The following is a 20,926-nucleotide window of genomic DNA, read 5'->3' on the forward strand; positions in this document are numbered from 1 at the left end:
ACAGCCTGCGCAAGTGCTGAGCCGAAAGCCTTAGATTCAGCTGTAGCCTTTCAGTAAAACATTTAGTGCTTTTCTTTCTGTGGCTAGTTTACAAGTAGTGCAAGTGGCTCATTGGCCAAGGCCATATCCAGGGAGGGGTGCCAGGTTTCATCTCCCTCGCCCCGAAAATGTTGCCCTACTTGTAAAAACATAACAAAAATGCTTTCAAACAAATTTTTTGTTTTAATTTTTGAATTTTTTTTTGTAAAGTATGCACCCCCTCAAAAAATAAAATCTAGGATATGGCCTTGTCAACGACTGGTGACCAATAGCTCAAGTATTCCCGAAAGTACTGTCTTTTTACTTTGCTTGTATTTAACTGAATGATTATTCTGCTATTCTTGATGGGAATTGAAAATCCGAGAGAAAATTGCACCACCTAAAAAAAAAAAAAAAAAAAACTGTAGAAAAAAAAAGGTAAAATAAAACCAAAATAAGTAGGCAAAAGTAAAAGTACTACCTTTTTAAAACCTATTAATAAGTCATTATTTTGAAGAAAGCACTTAAAATAATAATCGTATTCTGTTTGCAGTCAAAATAAAACATTCAATTTTTTTCGTACTATTTCTATTACAGAAAGAAATAGTCTTCGTTTTCATTAGAACGCTAGAAAAGTGCAAGGCTACTTGAAAGATAGCCGAGTCTTGGAGGCTAATTGCCGGTCAAGGTGGCAGCATTGGCACTAATCTAGTTTATACTAAAAGTGCATGTCTGTAGATTCTGTGTAGATTTTTATGTGGAACCTCAATACCCTCCCTCAAAGGACTGCTATAATGGTCGCCCTGCCCTTCAGTTCCCTTCCCTCAAAATGACCTATGCCTACATCTGTAAGTAAGGAGTTTTACCGAAATCAAACTTTATTTTTAATTATGTTTAATTTATTACATTTCATACACATAAAAACGTTTTTATATGCAGTTGTTTCTTTTCCGCGGACATATGCAGAAGAGCTCTGCTCCCCCCCCAAATCCTTAACGCTCCCAATTTTTTTTGGTAAGTCTTGTATCAATTATCAAAGAAAATTTGGTTTCATTATTGACCTCCCCCAAAAAAAATTCCTGTTTGCATTCCTGTTCCTTGCCTTTAGATTTGATGAATTCGATTTAATCTTCACTTGAAAGAATCAACAGATGGTCTTAATGAAAGGGCAGGGCCATCTCAGCTAGACAGTCTCAGAAGCAGTGGCGTAAACTGGGAGGAGGCAGGTAGGGCCTTTGACCCCCTTCCCCCTCGTATTTTGAAAAATACCTTTTTGGGGTCATTTTCATTTAATGGTGTCCTTTTTTTATTTTCATTGAAAAAAGAAAATACCCCCTATATATCGAAGAAATACATTTTGCCCCCACCCCCAACAAAAAAATTGTGAATTGACGTCACGGTTCAGAAGGTCCGTTCCAACAAAGGTTTTCCAGAACCTCATTCCAAGACCTTTTTTCTGCAGGTAATCAGAGCAAGCAGGTTTTCAACATTAAAAAGCACCTTTATAAATGGGGACCAAATTGAGGGGAAGGTAAGGGGACAAGTGCTCCCCCATAGATTTTGAAAAATTTATCTCTGTATTTTCATCAAAAAATAAATTTTCGCCTCCTGCATTTGTGTGAATAGATGGCCTTGCCACTATAGCAACTAATCCTAAATTAAACTTCAGTGGAATACTTTTGATTGGAAATTCAGGGTATGTTTGGAAGATTAAGTTTGTATAACTGGCTTTTTTAATCCTTTATTCGCGGTTGAAAGGAAAATCACGATTGTTATCTAAAGTATCATTTACACGGATGGCCTGGCTCCAAGCCTTTGATTGATTCATTGACAATCTATTCAGATTATCCTAGTGACAAACAGTTTCCTATACTTTTTTGCTTTCTATTCATTCAATCATTCCTAAACGTTACTGGTTTTCTCTAGCTTTCCGGTACCGCCCCTTTTTGTGCTGTTTAACCAATAAGAGACGCTAGAGATAAAGGCAATATTATTCCATGGCGCACGTTCAGAGCTTTCAAGTTTATACGACAATATGAAAATGTCTTCCTGTGGTCTGTATTCCTTCTTTGACAGAGGTGAAAACATGTCTGAATTTCAAAGTGTTAGCAGCTACCCTTTGGACTTAACTGGACCTGGACTAAGTCAACCATATCCTTCTAGTGATGATAGTGCTATTGACGATGAAGAATTCACTGAAATAAATATTGATTCAGATGTGGAAAGTGAAATGAAATATGAACCTCAGTCTGGTGAAAAGCGGAAATTTGATGGGAGCGATTCAGCATCTTCAGGTATGGATGGTGATAAAAAGAAAAGTGGTCTTGTAAAGCCACCTTATTCATATATAGCTCTTATAACTATGTCAATTATATCCGCACCGCAGAAAAAACTAACCTTGAGCGGAATATGTGACTTTATTATGAGCAGATTCCCTTACTATCGTGAACGCTTCCCAGCGTGGCAGAACTCCATTAGGCATAATTTAAGCTTAAATGACTGTTTCGTTAAAATCCCAAGAGAACCGGGTAATCCGGGGAAAGGGAATTATTGGACCCTTGATCCAATGGCCGAAGATATGTTTGATAATGGCTCCTTTTTACGCCGCCGTAAAAGATATAAGAGACACCAACATGATTTTTTCCGTGAAACCGCTGCATTTTTAGACCCATACCACGCAGCTCTTCTCGGCCACTCACCTGGATTCTTTCCACACAGTCCTGCTGGACTGCCACCACTTCAGTCCTTAGGCTTACTGCCACCTTTTAACGTCGGGCTCGGTATCGGACTCCCTTCGTTAGCTAATAATCCCTTTGCTGGGGGGTTACCCTCCTTCAATGATCTACATAATTCCCATGCTACTGCTTTAATGCAGTTGAATCTGCCACCTCATTTAAGACTACCACAAACCTCTGTCCTAAAACAGTTGCCGTCGGTTTCGTTTAAACCTGATATACCAAATGTTCCAGAAAAAAGTCCGGTGGCTAAACAGACTTTTAGTATTGAAAACTTAATTGGCAAAAAGGAAGAAAATGATGTAAAAACAGAGACTAATGGACTTCGTAGTTTACATTTTCCTTCATTTGATATTGATAAGTGGCGGAGATTAGGATTGCCACTTCAGAATAATACCATATAAAGTGATGCTTAGTGGCAGTTCCCAGTTTAAGCACAAATGATATCGCCTCTTTTTATTTGTTCTGTGATAATTTTCGTTCTGTTGTTTTCTGGAATATGAAGTTATGTTGATCTCATGCGTTAGATTGATTTTCTAAATGAAGTAATATTGTAAATATAATGATCGTCGTGTATTTGGTGTAAATAGATTTTTAAATGATATTCGATTAGTTTCTTTAAGAAATATGTATAGGATAGTCAGTTATCTCATCTTAGAAGCTGGAGTGTCAATTGAGGAGGAGCGGGGGGCTACCCCTCGATTTCGAACAGTATCTTTTTTGGGCATTTTCAGTGATAAACATTTTCGTGGAAGAAAAAAAAATGTGACTGCTCGGCCTATATTTAAAAAAATATTTTTCCCCCTTCCAGTAATCCTAAGCTTTCTTGAATTGACGCTCCTTCTGAGGAGAGGAAAATCGGGTAAAATTAGGAAAATATTTTCCTTCTAAACTAGCTGCAATAACACTGCAATTCTTACCTAATTTTAATCAATCTAATTCCATGTGACATTGCTCTGAAAGTATTTTGAAATTGAACTTTATTTCATCGGATAAAGTTGGTATCAAAGTTGACTAATTTATTCAATTATTCGCATCTATTAATGACGTTTGTCGACTACGAAAGTCCTTGCGCCGACCCCATGACAGCTAGGATCCTCCGGCCAACATTTTTATTATTCATTTTTAACATCCTTAGCTCGTGTGAAAATTTTCCGTTATTTAAAAATGAAAGTAGCGTACTATTTTAGAAATTTTTATTCCTTATTTTGGTATTTTCACAAATCAAAAAACCAACCACCCATTAGATATTGAGAAATACTTTTTTATATATTCATAATAAAATTGACAAAAATCATTGCCCTCCCTAAATTTTCGTTGTTACGCCTCCCACTTTCCCCAAAATCAGTGTTGGGGAAAGTGGATGGACAATGTGAACCTTTCATTGTCAATTAAAACTGTCATCATTGACAATTAATAGTTAATAATTGATTATAATCAGATGATTAAATAGCAATGGATATCAGGCTTGCTGTATGAATACTCGTCGGTAAATTGATCCTTTCTATTGATTCTATTCTCTTACTTGGTTTTTTCTGTGCCAATCAGCATTAAACATTCCTCCTCCCCCTATTACAATGATCAATTCTGCTTTTAAAGAATTGATATAAGAAAACTTAAAAAAAGAAAAAGTTAAAAAAAAAGAAGAAAATTAGTTATACAAAGCAGTGTCAATACTAAACTATCAGAAATGTAAATTGAATATCAGCAGAAATATATATATATATATATATATATATATATATATATATATATATATATATATATATATATATATATATATATATATATATATATATATATATATATATATATATATATATATATATATATATATATATATATATATATATATGAAATATGTAAAATAATAGCATAAAAAAAATCTTTTTTTACATAAACATAAAGTATGCAATAAAATTAAAAGCAAAGAAAAGTTACCCTACATTTGAGGGAGTTTTGCCTCATCCTGTCTGTTGAAGTTCAACTTACACTTCACTGAAAAAATGATTAGAATACAAATGGTTTTAGGTACAATGGATTTTAGCTGGTTTTCCACCCCCTATTACCTTACAAATTAGAATACTGATTCATATGTTTAGGCACTTATTTATTCTTTTGGGGTAAATTGATTCTTTCTGTTAATTTTTTAAGTTGAATTTTGTTGTTATCACAGCTGTTTAGAAGAAGAATGCTTCTATAAAACTAAAAGACTTAGCCATCATTGATATATTTTTAGTCATTTATAATCTGATGATTAAATATCGATGGATTTCATGCTTGCTATATAAGCACTTTAGGGTAAGTTGATTTTTTCTAAGTTTTTAACGTTTGTAAACTACTTCGGTCATTCATGTCTCAAAATATATACTACCAGTAACTAAAAAATTACAGGTAGAATATCTTTCATCTCAACCATTATATATTTTGCATATGTCATATGGGCTTTACTTAGTTGCCATTGGACATCCGTCGGGTTTAATCTACTCACTTCAAATAATCAAATGGTTTAAAAGTTTAAGGAATATTAAACAAAAAATGCATTTTCTTGCAGGAAATAAGGGAATGAAGAACCCTAATATATACTAATCGGTTAATTAATGGTCTATTTTTATCTCTTCTCGTTACACAGCCCACGTTTTTGAATTTAGCCTTCACATTTGAGCATAATGTGGCTATTTGCCCAACAATTGTTTCCCTTTTTATGAAAAATCGGGGTCTTGGTGTGTGGCCATCAAGACAACGCAACTACAAAAACAACAGCTAGCCTAATTGGAAAGTGTAGACTCCATAAGTTGTCTTTGCAGCCCTTTTCTACTTACCGCTTCTAATATACAAGATAAAATTTATTCATCATAAAATACACACAATGTTACATTTTGTTGTTCCCCCAAAGGCTCATTGGCCTGTAAAGAAGGGGTGCAACAAACGAGTCACTTACTCAGCGAAGGAAAAAAAAATCACTTACTCACAGAGAGAGGAACAAAAATGAGAAAAGACAGTAATAATAATAAACAAATAAATAAAATAAAATAAATCTATAGAACGTAAAAATTTAAATAAATGGAAAAAATAATTAAGTCTATTAAATAGACTCTAATAAAATAAGAATATATAAGAAAAGAATAAACAAATGGACAAAAAAGAAGCCAAAAAGTTGTTAAAACTTTTGTAACATTCTGAAAGAGCTAATTCTAGCAACTTATTCCATTCAATATGACTCACCGTTAAAGAATTTAAATCTGATCTTACACAAGGAATAAAAGGAACTTGAATATGTTTTTTATATTATATAAGCTAGTTTATGTTTATGCTATGCATAGTCTATGATTGTATTAAATAAAAAAAAACTAATTTTTTTAGCTGAAAGTAAGGAGCGACATTAAAACTTAAAACGAACAGAAATTAATCCGTATATGAAATGGGTTGTCTCCTCCGCAGTCCCACGCTCTTTACGCTAAAGTTTTTAATTGTTTTAAAAGGTAGAATTGTGGCAAAGAGTCAAACTTTAGCGTAAAGAGCGAGGGACTGCGGAGGGGACAACCCATTTCATATACGGAGTAATTTCTGTTCGTTTTAAGTTTTAATGTCGCTCCTTACTTTCAGCTAAAAAAATTAGTTTTTTTTTATTTAATTTCTGAACGTTTTTGAACTAATGCATGTTTGGTTTTGGCTCTCCGCACATAAATTATTAAAATGAAATTTATATATTAATTCTTTTTTTGGCTAAATGGCTTTCTCTTAGTTTTGATCAGACGATTTTGAGAAATAAGGGGTGGAGAAGGAGGCCTAGTTGCCCTCAAATTTTTTTGTTACTTAAAAAGGCGACTAGAACTTTTAATTTTTAACGACCGTTTTTATTAGTAAAAAATATACGTAACTGAAGAATTAACTTACGTAACAAACTTTCATAACCTTATATTTTTATTATGTATACGAAGGGGTTTGTACCCTCGTTAATACCTCGCTCTTTACACTAAATCGTAAGTTTTGTCCCAATTCTTTAAGAATGACCCCTGAATCAGAAAGGCGTTAGAATAAATAGTTGAAATTACTAAAAATACTTTAGCATAAAGAGCAAGGTATTTATCTTCTCCTAAATACCTCGCTCTTTATGCTAAAGTATTCTTAGAACCCGTCATATGCGGAATAATCTCTTTTCGTTTTAAGTTTCAATACTACTTCTTCCTTTCATTTGAAAAAACGTTTTCATGTTTATTTTTCATTGTTTTCTTACAGTGATGCTAGAGAATCCTGCGCCCTTTTCATTGAATTTTTATTCCCCCATGACAGATTCCTCCAAGGAAAGATCCTCCAACATAGCCCCCTCTCCTCAGCCCCACCCCCAAACAAAATAAAATCCCCCTGAAAACGTCTGTACACTTCCCAATAACCATTACTATATCTAAACACTGGTCAAAGTTTGTAACTTGCAGCCCCTCCCCCAGGGATTGTGGGGGAGTAAGTCATCCCCAAAGACATAGTTATTATGGTTTTCGACTATGCTGAACAAAATGGATATCTCAAAATTTTAATCCGTTGACTTTTGAAAAAAAATGAGCGTGGGAGGGGGCCTAGATGCCCTCCAATTTCTTTGGTCACTTAAAAAGGGCACTAGAACTTTTCATTTCCGTCAGAATGAGCCCTCTTGCGACATTCTAGGACCACTTGGTCGATGCGATGACCCCTGGGGAAAAGAAAAAAAAACAAAAAAACAAAAAAACAAAAAAACAAATAAACACGCACCCGTGATTTGTCTTCTGGCAAAAAATACAAAATTCCACATTTTTGTAGATAGGAGCTTGAAACAGTAGGGTTCTCTGATACGCTGAATCTGATGGTGTGATTTTCGTTAAGATCCTAAGACTTTTAGGGGGTGTTTCCCCCTATTTTCCTAAATAAGGCAAATTTTCTCAGGCTCGTAACTTTTGATGGGTAAGACTAAACTTGATGAAACTTATATATTTAAAATCAGCATTAATATGCGATTCTTTTGATGTAGCTATTGATATCAAACTTCAATTTTTTAGAGTTTTGGTTACTATTGAGCCGGGTCGCTCCTTACTACAGTTCGTTACCACGAACTGTTTGATTATATTGTATCGATTGTTAATTGTACAATTACATATAATATAATTATGGTACCACCAGCATAATCTGATTCTACAAAAAGGGAGATTTTGATCTCCAAGTTGCAGATGCTGTTTTGCGTTCATTTACGTACTTGCTTCAGGAACAGTCCAGTTTATCTCCTTTCTTTATTTCCTCTGCGAAAAGATTATGTTCTCACTCATTTTGACCAGAAAAGACAAACGCGACAATTTCAAACATTTCGTAGTAACAAACTGTTTGAAATAATAACCGAAACTCTAAAAACGGAATTTTGATGCCAATATATACAACAACAACAAAAATAGTTTTTATTCTGATTTTAAATATATAAGTTTCATCAAGTTTAGTCTTACTCATCAAAAGTTAAGAGCCTTAGAAAATTTTCTTTATTTACAAGAAAAGGGAGAAACACCCCATACCATCAGATTCAGCGTATCATAGATCCCTACTGAAGAGGTTTCAAGCTCCTATCTGCAAAAATGTGAATTTTGCGAAGAAAGATCATGGATGCGTGTTTATTTGTTTTGTTTGTTTGTTTTTTTCCCCCAGGGGTGATCGTATCGACATAGTGGTCCTAAATTTTCACGAGAGGGCTCATTCTAACTGAAATTAAAAGTTATAGTGCCCTTTTTAAGTGACTGAAAAAATTGGAGGGCAACTAGGCCCCCTCCGACGCTCATTTTTTCCTCAAAGTAGCCGGATCAAAATTTTAAGATGGCCATTTTGTTCAACGTAGTGGAAAAATCTAACAACTGTCTTTGAGGATGACTTAGCCCCCACAGTCCCCAGGGGAAGGGCTTCAAGTTATGAACTTTTCCATTGTTTGCAAATAGTATTGGTTATTGGGAAGTATACTGACGTTTTCAGAGGGAGATTTTCTGGTGGGGGGGGGGGGGTTCGTGGTTTTCGCAGGGTGGTTACGTGAGAGGATCTTTCCATGGAGAAATTTATCATGGGGGAAACGAATTTATATGGAGGGGGTGCTTGATTTCCCGGCATTATTTAAAAATAATGAGAAATTAAATGGAAAACAAGTTTTTTCAACTGAAAATAAGGAGCAACGTTAAAACTTAAAACGAATAGAGATTATTACATACATGAGGGGGTCTTCCCCACCTCAATACCTCGTTATTTAGGCTAAAGCATTTTTAGTAATTTCAAAAGAACTATTTATTCTAATTAAATTGCCTTTGTGGCTCAGGGGTCTTTCTTAAGGAATTAGAACAAAATTCGAACTTAACTGTAAAAAGCGAGGTATTTACGAGAGGGCGAACCCCCTCATATACATAATAAAATATTCGAATATAGAAGTTCGTTACATAAGTTAATTTATAGGTGACATATATTTATTACTAATAAAAATGTTCATAAATAAAACTAAAATCTCTAGTTTTTTTTTAAATTGGATGGTAACAAGGCCCCCTCAGCCGCCCCTTTTTCTCGAAATCGTCCAATCAAAACTTTGAGAAACCCATTTAGCCCAAAAAGTAAAATTAACATGCAAATTTTGTTTTAATTATTCATGTGCGGTGAGCCAAAATCAAAAGCAGCATTAATTCAAAAAGGTTCAGAAATTTAATAAAAAACAATTTTTTTTAAGCTTAAAGTAAGGAGCGACATTAAAAGTAAAAACGAACAGAAATTATTCCGTATATGAAAGGGGCTTCCTCCTTCTAACACCCCGCTCCTTACACTAAAGTTTGACTCTTTCTCACAACTCTACTTTATAAAACAGTAAATAACTCGTTGTATTGTTCAAATTAGTTAAGAGGTCTAGATTAGTCTAGATTAGGTGTTTTTGATGCTTTCAGGCAAAAGGAATTGTAATCGAATAAACAGTCCACGAGCAAAGTTGACAGCGAAAACGTAGGCTCCATATCAATCTTTTTGTTGTCATCGTTTCTTATATTAGAAGGTTCTTTGAGTAATCTGAAAAGATACCAAAATCAGCAATACAATTGAAGGGTTTGTGTCCACCCAAGCTCGATAATATTGTGGCCCTAAACTGACCCTGGTCCGTACTTTTGCGGTTTTTTTTTCTTAAATCTAAATGTAAAGAGAGTAAGTTTAATCCTTCTGAGGTCTTCCGATCGAAACATTCCAATAAGTATAAAGCAGCAGTACTTCGTACTTTTAAAATAGTGATTAGAGGTCCCACTGAAAAAATTGTCAGTTAGTCATTATCAGTTTCCTCCCCCTTGGGTCAGATCAGGCTTTTGGCCTTCACTTTTAATTAACAGAAATTACTGGACATCGACAAATGGACCATAGCCCTGGTTAGAAGGGGATTAAAAAATTTTATATTCACTTTCATTTCAATTGAATCCCAGCTGACCCCCCCCCCTGATGCCTGGATGTATTCCTATACCGAACATTAATTTTGATGATTTTGTTGTCTTGTATTCTTCTGTGAACTTGATTCGGCAACAGTTCAATTTATAACCTCTTCTGAAAGAAAAAAATATAATAACAGAAATCTTTGTTAATTCCATTTGAATGATTTCTATTTACCAAATTTTAATAGCCACTTCAAGTGTCACTTCTTCCAATTCTCCCTCTACTACCTACCCCTTCCCCAACCGTTGCGTCTGGATTTCAGATCTTGACTCGTCTTGCGTCTGGATTCTAGGAGTTAGCTGATTTTGACTTTTTTCCCTTATTTCAACTGATTTCGAATAGTTGGTTCATAATGCCAAACAGTCCTAACGCTAATTTAAAATAAAAAAAAAGCGTAAAAAAATCAGGCAACTTTTGTATATAGATTATAACTACATCCAGATCTTACGGTTAGGGGGGGGGGTAGATTCGGAATGGAAGTGGGGAAAGGGGCTCTATATTTTTATAGGGATATAATGAAAATTAAGAATTAGCAGAAAAATTCAAGTCATGCAAGCTTTTGACAAGCGCTTTCAAAGTTGTTACAAAAAACTATGGAGCTCTGAAAACAATCAGAGTAAATTATTGAGATATTACTTTCAGAGAAGCTAATGACAGTACACGCAAAATCAGTTCACTTCGTGCAACCTAGCAAAACGAACAACGGCCCATAGTAAAAAAACATTTTGGTACTTGTATGATATACCCCCTACCACTCAAGAAGTAAAACTAGGTCAGTCCTAATGAAATATACCTAAGTATGATAAAATATGATATTTTAGAAACAAATTTGGGCTATATATTTCCAAATTAGGGGGGGGGGGGGTAAAGCACAGCGGGTGTGCATGCAAAATGTGTTAGTTGCAATTATTCTGATATTATGAAATAAGAATTGTTTTCTGACTTCAGACTATTAAAATATTTACCCCCCCCCCCTAATATGCAAATGTTTAGCTCAAATTATATATTTTTCATCTTTTCTGTCACTTCTCTTTGTCTTTTCTCACGCTAAGTTGAAAGAAACTAGCGAAAGAAACCGGTTTACAGTGAGTTAATGCATTAACAACTTGAGCGGTTATATATAAACATTTATAATACTAAAATATCCTCTTTAATACTAGCTAGCTGACTCCCTTACTTAATATTTTCTTTTATCATCTCTACAACACCAGGTATGAAATACCAATATTCCTTAATGCTACGAACACTGTATTCCCCTATCACATGTTTTAGAAAATTAAAACTTTCTAGGAAGAATTCAGCGTTTGATCTAACCGAAAGTCATACAAATATCTCTTCTATTTCTATTGAAAAGAAACTATTTTCCATAAGAAAGACAAAAGCTGTTGTCAAAATTCAACCAAAGAATAGGAATACAAAGTGGTTCTGATAACCTACTGGAAGTATGTTTTTGAAAATTCTAGTAAACCAGTTTATAACATTCGACTAAAAAATATTGAAATGACAGAAAATATTACGAGTTTATATTATAATATTATTATATTTACGAAAATTCAATATATATATATATATATATATATATATATATATATATATATATATATATATATATATATATATATATATATATATATATATAGTTCAAATCGCTCTTTACTTATTTTTTTCGCTTTGTTTACTATGGGCCGTTGTTCGTTTCGCTAGGTTGCACGAAGTTAACCGATTTTGCGTTTACTGTCATTAGCTTCTCTGAAAATAATATCTCAATAATTTACTCTAATTATTTTCAGAGCTCCAGGGTTTTCTGCAACAACTTTAAAAGCGCTTGTCAAAAGCTTGCATGACTTGAATTTTTTCTGCTAAGTTTTTAATTTTCATATGTCCCTATAAGAAATTATAGCCCCTTTCCCCACTTCCCTTCTGAATTTATTCCCCTAACCGTAATATATGGATGTAGTTACAATCTATATACTAAAGTTGCCTTTTTTTAACGCTTTTTTACTTTAAATTATTGTTAGGACTGTTTGGCATTATGAAATGTGAACCAACTATTCAAAATCAGTTAAAATAAGGGGAAAAAGTCAAAATAAGCTAACTTCTAGAATCCAGACGCAAGACGAATCAAGATCAGAAATCGCAGGCTGTTAATTAGAGACACATTTGACAATTAATGTTTTTACCTGTCCAGTTTTTATAAACCTTTTTCAGCTCCAGAACAATGTGCTAAATGGTGCGAAAAATGAAAGTTATTAGTGCCAATTTAACCAGCACCAGCAGCCCACTGGATAAAAATAGGGTGATGATAAGTGGCTCATACGACAGATAATATTTTTCCTATCCGCTTTTTACGAGTTCATAACAACTGAACCCAAATCAAGTGCCATATGACACAAAAAAAGGAAAGCACTGGTGCCGCCTCTGAGATTACTGGGGTTCATTTGGGCTAGGAGTCTCTGCAAACTTTCTTTAGATCAAACCTGGTGAGTAGCGACAGGCTCAATAGTAACCGAAAGTCCAAAAGACGAAATTTTGATACCAATATATACTTCAAAAGAATTGGATTTTTATGCTGATTATAAATATATAAGTTTGATCGAGTTTAATCTTACCCCTCAAAAGTTAAGACCATGAGAAAATTTGCCTTATTTGAGAAAAAAGGGGGAAACACCCTTAAAAGTCATAGAGTCTTAATGAAAATCACACCTGCGGATTCAGTGTATCAGTGAACCACCCAATTGTAGAGGTTTCAAGCTTCTATCTACATTATTTATTACTAATAAAAATGTTCGTAAATAAAATTAAAATTTCTAGTGGCCTTTTTAAGGAACCGAAAAAATAGGAGGGCAAATAAACCCCCTCCCCCGCACCATTTTTCTCAAAATGGTCCGATCAAAACTTTGAGAAAGCCATTTAGCAAAGAAAAAGTAGAGTTAATATTCAAATTGTGTTCTAATTATTCATGTACGGTGTGCCAAAATCAAAACCTACATTAATTCAAAACCGTTCATTAGGTAGGTAGGTAACTTTATTCAAAAAACAGTACTATAAACTTTCAGTCATTAGCTAAGAGAAAATGGGCCACAATAGCCTGTAAGCATAGCTGACATCTAATACGATCCATTTCTTTAAAATATTTCACACATCATCAAAAAATAAATAAATAAGATACAAAAACTACAAAAAAAGAAAGCAAAACAAAAAAACTGATGATCATTTTAACAAAATGGGGATGGGAAGAGATACACTTCTTCGGTCTAAAATACTGAAATTGCTATTTGATCAGAAGATGGATCTTGAGGCGACGTTTCAGCAGAGACAGACTTTCTGATTCCTTAACATGATGTGGGAATGGATTCCAGACACTCGGTCCCATCTATCTGATGAGATGAGTCGACTGGGAAGTATTCCGAAACTCATGAACATGATTATTTGAATTTTGCGTGTCATAATCATGATAAGAAGAACCTAAGTTAAAAAATTCATTAAAATATCTGGCCCCCGACAATGCCTCGCTCTTTATGCTGAAGTATTTTGAGTAATTTCAAAAGAGCTATTTATTCTATTTAAACAGCCTTTGTAGTTCAGGGGTCATTATTAAAGAACTGAAACACAATTGTAACTTCAGTGTGAAGAGGGAGTTATTGACGAGGGGCTGAACCCCGTTATATACGTAATAAAAATACGAATTTAGAAGTTCGCTGCATAAGTAATTTGTAAATTACGTATATTTATTCCTAATAAAAACGTTCGTAAACAAAATTAAAGTACTAGAGGTCCTTTTAAGTAGCCAAAAAATCAGAGGGCAGCCACGCCATCTCCCCCCTCCCCCTTTCTTCTTGAAATCGTCAGTTCAAAACTTTGAGAAAGCTATGCGACCATTTACTTGACTACTGTTAATAGTGGAAAAAATAAAGCCATTTATAATTGCCGTTTTTCGTTCTGTATGGAACTTGGTTTAGTGATGTCAATCTCAGTTTGCAATAAGCATATAGGCATACGATTTATCTTTTGAATACGTACCTAATCAGTATCCAGTAGGCTGTTAGCGGTAATGAAACGAGATGGAGAAAAAAAGAAGGGAGAAATTGAGATTGGCAGCTGTAAATGTTTTATTCAGGGTAGCAGTCCTGATAGTCAATTTCTTTACAGGTGACAATTCGAGGGGTCTGTAGATCCTTTTTCAAACATTAGGGAACCAATATTGCTGCCATGGAAATATTTGCATCTTGGATCTAATTAATCTTCATTTTATATAAATATTAAAAGAGAAGTTTTCATTACCTGATAGTTCCTGTAAAAGAAATATGAAAAAAACTTCGTTTTCTTAAAGAGTTAAAGAGGCTGCGTCCCAAAGTCGAACCTTAAAACGTACAGGAATTAGGAGAGGCAGTTGGGGGGCTGCCGCCCCCCAAACCCCCTGCTTTTAAAGACTCTTTTGTACAGGTTTTTTGTTGTGGGGGGACTTCATTGTTACTAATTACTAGTTTCGGCGCAATGGCTCTCCTGTCCTCTTGTGTTTAACATTTTTCGAAGTTATTCCATTATTCATTCATTTCAATTTTTTGTTAATTAAAAGAGGGCCTTTCCGAAGCCAAGAGCGGGGGGTGAGGGGGGCGGCAGCCCCCTACAACAAAAAACCTGTACAAAAGAGTCTTTAAAAGCGGGGGGTTTGGGGGGCGGCAGCCCCCCAACTGCCTCTCCTAATTCCTGTACGTTTTAAGGTTCGACTTTGGGACGCAGCCTCTTTAACTCTTTAAGAAAACGAAGTTTTTTTCATATTATTTCTGTACGTTTTTCTACAATCCATGGTGGATGTAATTTAATAATAATTTTCCATGTTTATTTTCTCGCTTTCTGTATCAATAAATTCAAACTGACAAAATTATCTAATTTTGATAATTTTAATAGTTTAGCAGCTTAATTAAAAATTTAGCAGCTTAATTAAAAATTTAGGAGCTAGTGGTTTTTACCCACCCGCCTCCGGTTTATGGGCCCAGCGAGCTTCCGCTGCGCCAAGCTGCTGTTATGTTTGTTATCAAACAAGTTATTACAATAGAAAATTTCACCAACGGCTTCAAATAGGAAATCAATTTAAATGGTTCTTTTAACTTGCTTCCATCAAGCCTTACCCCCGCTTCAGTATAAATTCTTGTGAACATTCCAGTATGTAATTCTGATCACATGTTTCCATGTTTATTTTCTCCCTTTCTGTATCAATAAATTCAAACTGACAAAATTACCTAATTTTACAAATTTTAAAAAGTTAGCAGCTAGCGGTTTCGATCCACCGACCTCTGGATTATGGGCGCAGCACGCTTCCGCTGCGCCAAGCCGCTGTTAGTGTAAGAATTTTTCAAACAAGTGATGTTATTACAAGAGAAAATTTTACATTCAATGGGGAAATGGGTTTTTCTAAGCTAGAAAATCGGGGGGTTAAGATTTTCCTACGAAACTATCAAGGGCACTTACTCGGAGAATTCCGCGTCGAATGAGTCTTCGTACACCCAGATCCGATGTCGGCTGTGACCTGTAGGCGTGGCAGAAAAAAAGGGTTTCTGTCATTTTTCTCAAATAAAAATTTTACGGATTAAGACAGAATTTTTTGAAGCTTTCAGTCAGTCTTACCATGTCGAGCTGATCATTTTGATGTACTTGATGTTGAAATTCGTAACTTTTAACAACAAAAAACTTAACATGGGCTCTTATAGGGAAATGGGGTTTTTCTAAGCTAGCAAATCGGGGGGTTAAGATTTTCCGATGAAACTTTCAAGCAAAATTACTCGGAAAATTCCGCGTCGAATGAGTCTTCGTACACCCAGATCCGATGTCGGCTGTGATCTGTAGGCGTGGCAGAAAAAAAAAGAATATGAACATTAAGTGGCTATGCGTGGTTTCTGGAAAACAGGGAATGAGTAATCCGATCGAGCTGAAATTTCGCGGATAAGCTCCTGAGCCCTAGGGGACCTTAACTTGTGAATTTCAGCCCGATCGGACAACGTTAAAGGGGGGCTGGGGTTGGTGGGCCGAAACTTTCGGCCAGATTTTCCCCATGAAGGAAAAGTCGGAGGGGAATGAAATTTGGCAGGTTTCTTAGTTGGAGCTCGGGGTACGAAATGCATCCCTTCCCATCCCTATGCGACCACTGGAACCGAAGATCGCTTAACATTGTCGTGGTTCGCCTCTTTAAAGAGGCACGAGTGTGCCTCCTTGAAGTGTTTTTTTAATTTAAGAAAAATGTTAAAAGTAATCAAAACCATAAACATAAACTTGGCTAACATGAGACTCCATATGCTAGATTGTAGCCGCTGTATTAATTCGAATTGGGTATTTTAGCGCCATCGCAGTTTTCCGCCACCGCATGTTTCCCGCCACCCAGGAAATCTTGCATCATCAAGAGGATTAGTTGGGTCGGAATAAACAGGCTAGGTTAGTCTATGTCTATATCTTCTATGTCTATATGTATGTCTATGTCTATGTTTTTGTCTATATCTGTGTCTGTGTCTGTGTCTATGTCTGTTCTTATGTCTATGTCTGCGTATTCTGACCTACCTGAATTCAAAGTTGGCGGAAAACAAATGGTGGTGGAAAACCGCGGTGGCGTTAAAACACTGCTACCATTAGTTCTTATGTTATGCGATCTGTCGTTGTGGGCAATTCTTTTTATTAAAAAAACACTTGCTACTAAGGGGAAATATTTTCTACGCTAGGCTACAGCTGCTGCTGTAACCCTAATGTTGTACGATTTAACGCAAGCTCAGTGAGCTACTCATCTGAGCTACTGTGCTCAGATGAGTCACTTAGCTAAAAATTTTATTCCCATCATTTCTGTTAGAAATACACAAAAATATATCTTATAAAATACAATTTAACCTTAATGAAAAACATGATTCGCTGATCAGAATAATTTACTCCCATTCTTGTTGTTTATTTTGCAAGATCACTTTGCAAGATCACTAGATTTTTTTATAAGTTTTGAAAGTTTTTGGAAAAAGTTCGCAAGACTTAGTTTCTCATAATAAATTTTCTAATTTTTATAACGTTCCTACAAGGATTTAACCCAAATTCCATATTTATATTTCGAGAAATATCAGGTTTTCCATGATTTTTAACTACTCAGCTGTATCCTTTAAAACGTAAGCTGAAATCATTCCGTATCTTTTTTTTAGCAAAGCTAAAAATTTCATAGAAGACTTTAATCTTTGATCTTACAGAATGTCAAACAAACGTCTTTTCTATTGTCATTGAAAAGAGCTAGTTCGCATAAGAAAAACAATAGCTGTTGTCAAAATCCGCCCAAAGAATAAGAAAACAAAGCGGTCATGCTACTAAAAGTATTTCTAGAAAATACAAACAACCAAGACAAGTTATTACTTTTGAAAAATTGACTTGGGATCCTATCTCTAGAACCAGGTTTCCAAATTGAATCCCGCCCACAAGTTGACAAAAGGACTCTAATCGTCAGGGAAACTGTTGGTAATTACAAGTTGGAGAAGAGCATGACATGAAAAAGATAACATTTGAGATTAGTTTTAACATTCTTGTGAGGTGAGGTAATCTTGGGGCTAAATATGTGGAAGAGAATTGACCATATGGCTTGGATATTGCCGATAGCCAGGGTAGGGATGCTCCCTCAAATTTGAAGAGATTGGGTCGTAAATGGAGGGGGGGGGTAGTTATTGTTTAATTGAAAATTGGAGCTGTTAAAGATTGTAAGTGATTTTAAGAGCTAGATTAGATAAAAGACGGCCAGGAACAAAATAGAATAAAAATTAAAGTGAAAAATGACCACAAGTAACTATCAATAGGTAAATGAAGTCAAAAGCGAACAGAAATTGCAATAATTAGCACAGTCAAACTAAATAAGAACAGATATTACCTCAATCAGGAGTAGGGCTAACGCTCCCTATGCATTCTAAGAATCTGAATGTCATATGCGCTTTAATGAAAGCAAAATGCATTGTAAATGTTTTCTTTACTATCATAGTAGATCTACTATCTACTATCATACTATCATACAGCGCAATAGCGATTATCAAACAGTTCGTGGTAACGAACTGTGTTAAGGAGCACACTCGTCCCGGGCACAGAATCTTTGAGGTGTAAAAATTCAAATAAACATCTGACGGTTATAATCATTTTGTAATTTTGAAATTTATTTTTATTAAAATAAAGAGAGGACACAGTTGGCAGTAAGTATAAGCAAATTCAATTCGAAATTTTATTTTTCCCGTATCTTCATCACCATTTAAAATAAGTCAGCAAACCGAATTTTGTTAATTTTAATGTTTTATTTGATATTTTTTTTATTCAAATTTTGTTAATAAATGGATATTTTGTTGAAATATGGCGTGAAATTTTTTTTTGGGAGGGGGGCAATAATCAATATTTTTCCTGGGCGCAAGAGAGGTCAGAACTGCCGCTTTTGGGAGGAGGGCTGGAATAAAATTGTGATGGTTTATTACGGTATTATCTTTTTCTCTCAGCTATCGAATCTATCCAACAGTTGATAAATCACCCTTTTTTACAGAAAAAAGTAAAATAACTTAAAATTTGGGCTGTATGGGATGTTTTGGAAAACAATCAAGATTTAGGCCTCTGATGGTCAAGAGTGTAAAAACTGCAACTTTTCAAACAGTTCATGGTAACGAACTGTAAGGAGCGATCCGGCTCAATAGTAAACGAAACTCTAAAAAACAGAATTTCGTTGCTAAAAGATACATCAAAAGAATCGGAATTTTATGCTGATTTTAAATATATAAGTTTCATCAAATTTAGTCTTTATCATCGAAAGTTACGAGCCTGAGAAAATTTGCCTTATTTTGGAAAACAGGGGGAAACACCCCCTAAAATTCATAGAATCTTAAAAAAAATCACACCATCACATTCAGCGTATCAGACAATCCAACTGCAAAAATTTCAAGCTTCTATCTACAAAAATATGGAATTTCGTGTTTTTTGCCAGAAGACAGATCACGGGTGCGTGTTTATTTGTTTTTTTCCCCTGGGGTCATCGTATTGACCAAGTGGCCCTAGAATGTCTCAAGAGGACTCATTCTAACGGCAATGAAAAGTTCTAGTGCCCTTTTTAAGTGACCAAAAAAATTGGAGGGTACCTAGGCCCCACGCTCAAGTTTTTCCCAAAGTCAACGGATCAAATTTTTGAGATAGCCATTTTGTTCAGCATAGTCGAAAACCATAATAACTATGTCTTTGGGGATAACTTATTCCCCCACAGTCCCCGGGGGAGGGGTGGCAAGTTACAAACTTTGACCAATCACCTTATAGTGATTGGTGCTTTTGATGTGAGTAGAGTGTTTGATTCGTCGAATCACGCTCAGGCCCTTTTAGCCGCTTACCAGCAAGATTTAAGCCTCCGTGTCACTAGCGTACTGTACGATATGTATTGCCGTTTAAAAGTGCGTATAAAGATAGGTAACCGCATCACATCAGTGATTGTTCCAGTAAAGAAAGGTGTCCGCCAGGGTTCATTATTATCCCCAAGTTTGTACAATAACAGTGTTTTAAATGCTCAGGCATGTGTCAATGTTTCATGTATCTCCAAGAATATAAATGTGTCGCTACTTACATACGCGGACGATCTATTAAATATAAGTCGATCTATTAGGGGTCTGCAACCGAATTTCTCACTAATTTTCCACGTGATGAATACCGAAAAATCGGCCTGGCTTTCAATACTTCTAAATCTGCGATTCTTTTTTTCAACGATAGTCCTTCTCAGCCTGAACACCTCCTGCTGGATAGCGATTCAATTACCGTTTCATCTCACGTCGTGTATCTGGGTCTACCTATAGGCCGTAACCTTAACGAAACTCGTCTACTGCTCGTCAAACACGTCGAGAAAAAACTCTGCACCGCGTATGGGTCTATCCGGTCCCTTTATTTCAGGTTCGCGAAGTTCCTGCTGCGATGCCCCTTGTGGACGAAAAATACTTATATGATTGATAAACATAGGATTGCAGACCCCAGTATCGCGGTAAACCGATTGATTTCTAATTTCCAGGCAAAATGGAACCACCCCTGGCTTAAACATTTCTACAGTTCTTGATTGTGTATTTTTCCATGTTGTGTTTTAAATTTCTCTCCGTTTTTCTTCTCTTTTTTCTTTTATTTTTTTTTCTTCTTTCATTGTACTCCGTTTTGTTCCATGTGAAAAATACGGGTAATAAATATTTTTCTTACTTACTTACCAATGTTTACATACAGTAATGGTTATTGGGAAGTGCATAGACGTTTTCAGGGGGAATTTTTTGGTTTGGGGGGAAGAGGGGGAGGGGAGGCGGCTATGCGGGATGATCTTTTCTTGGATAAATATGTCATGGGGGAAGAGAAATTCAATGAAAAGGGCGCAGGATTTTCTAGCATTACTATATGGAAAAAAACCTTACCTTAGACCTTAGTTCCTCCAGAGCCATCGGTGGCACATAGGGCGTCGACAAAGCCTCTCCATTCGTCTCGCATTGGTGCTGCAGCGATGACGTCTTCCCATTCAGGTATTAGTGAGGTGCCGGCCGTCCTCAGATCTCGGTCATGTGTTCGTCTCAATGTATTTTTGGGGCGGCCTCTCTTTCTTCTACCGTCTGGCTTCCATTCATAGGTTGTTCGAGGAAGGCGGCTCTCTTCCATACGAAGAACGTGTCCCAGGTATGTCCACCGCCTTATGAAGCCTGTCCATGCCAGCCTGTACCAAGCCAAGATGAAGGAGG

The 20,926-nt window shown here is 35.5% G+C and overlaps 1 protein-coding gene across 1 annotated transcript; it reads left to right on the forward strand.

Moving 5' to 3' along the window:
* The first annotated feature begins 2,091 nt into the window (after window positions 1–2,091).
* LOC136034966 (forkhead box protein D3-like) lies at window positions 2,092–3,357 on the forward strand. The gene has a single exon (XM_065716525.1). The coding sequence runs from the start codon at window positions 2,105–2,107 to the stop codon at window positions 3,155–3,157; it is 1,053 nt and encodes a 350-aa protein (XP_065572597.1). The 5' UTR covers window positions 2,092–2,104; the 3' UTR covers window positions 3,158–3,357.
* Window positions 3,358–20,926: the final 17,569 nt, after the last annotated feature.

Source organism: Artemia franciscana, chromosome 13, assembly GCF_032884065.1.
Source record: "Artemia franciscana chromosome 13, ASM3288406v1, whole genome shotgun sequence".
Lineage (NCBI taxonomy): Eukaryota > Metazoa > Arthropoda > Branchiopoda > Anostraca > Artemiidae > Artemia > Artemia franciscana.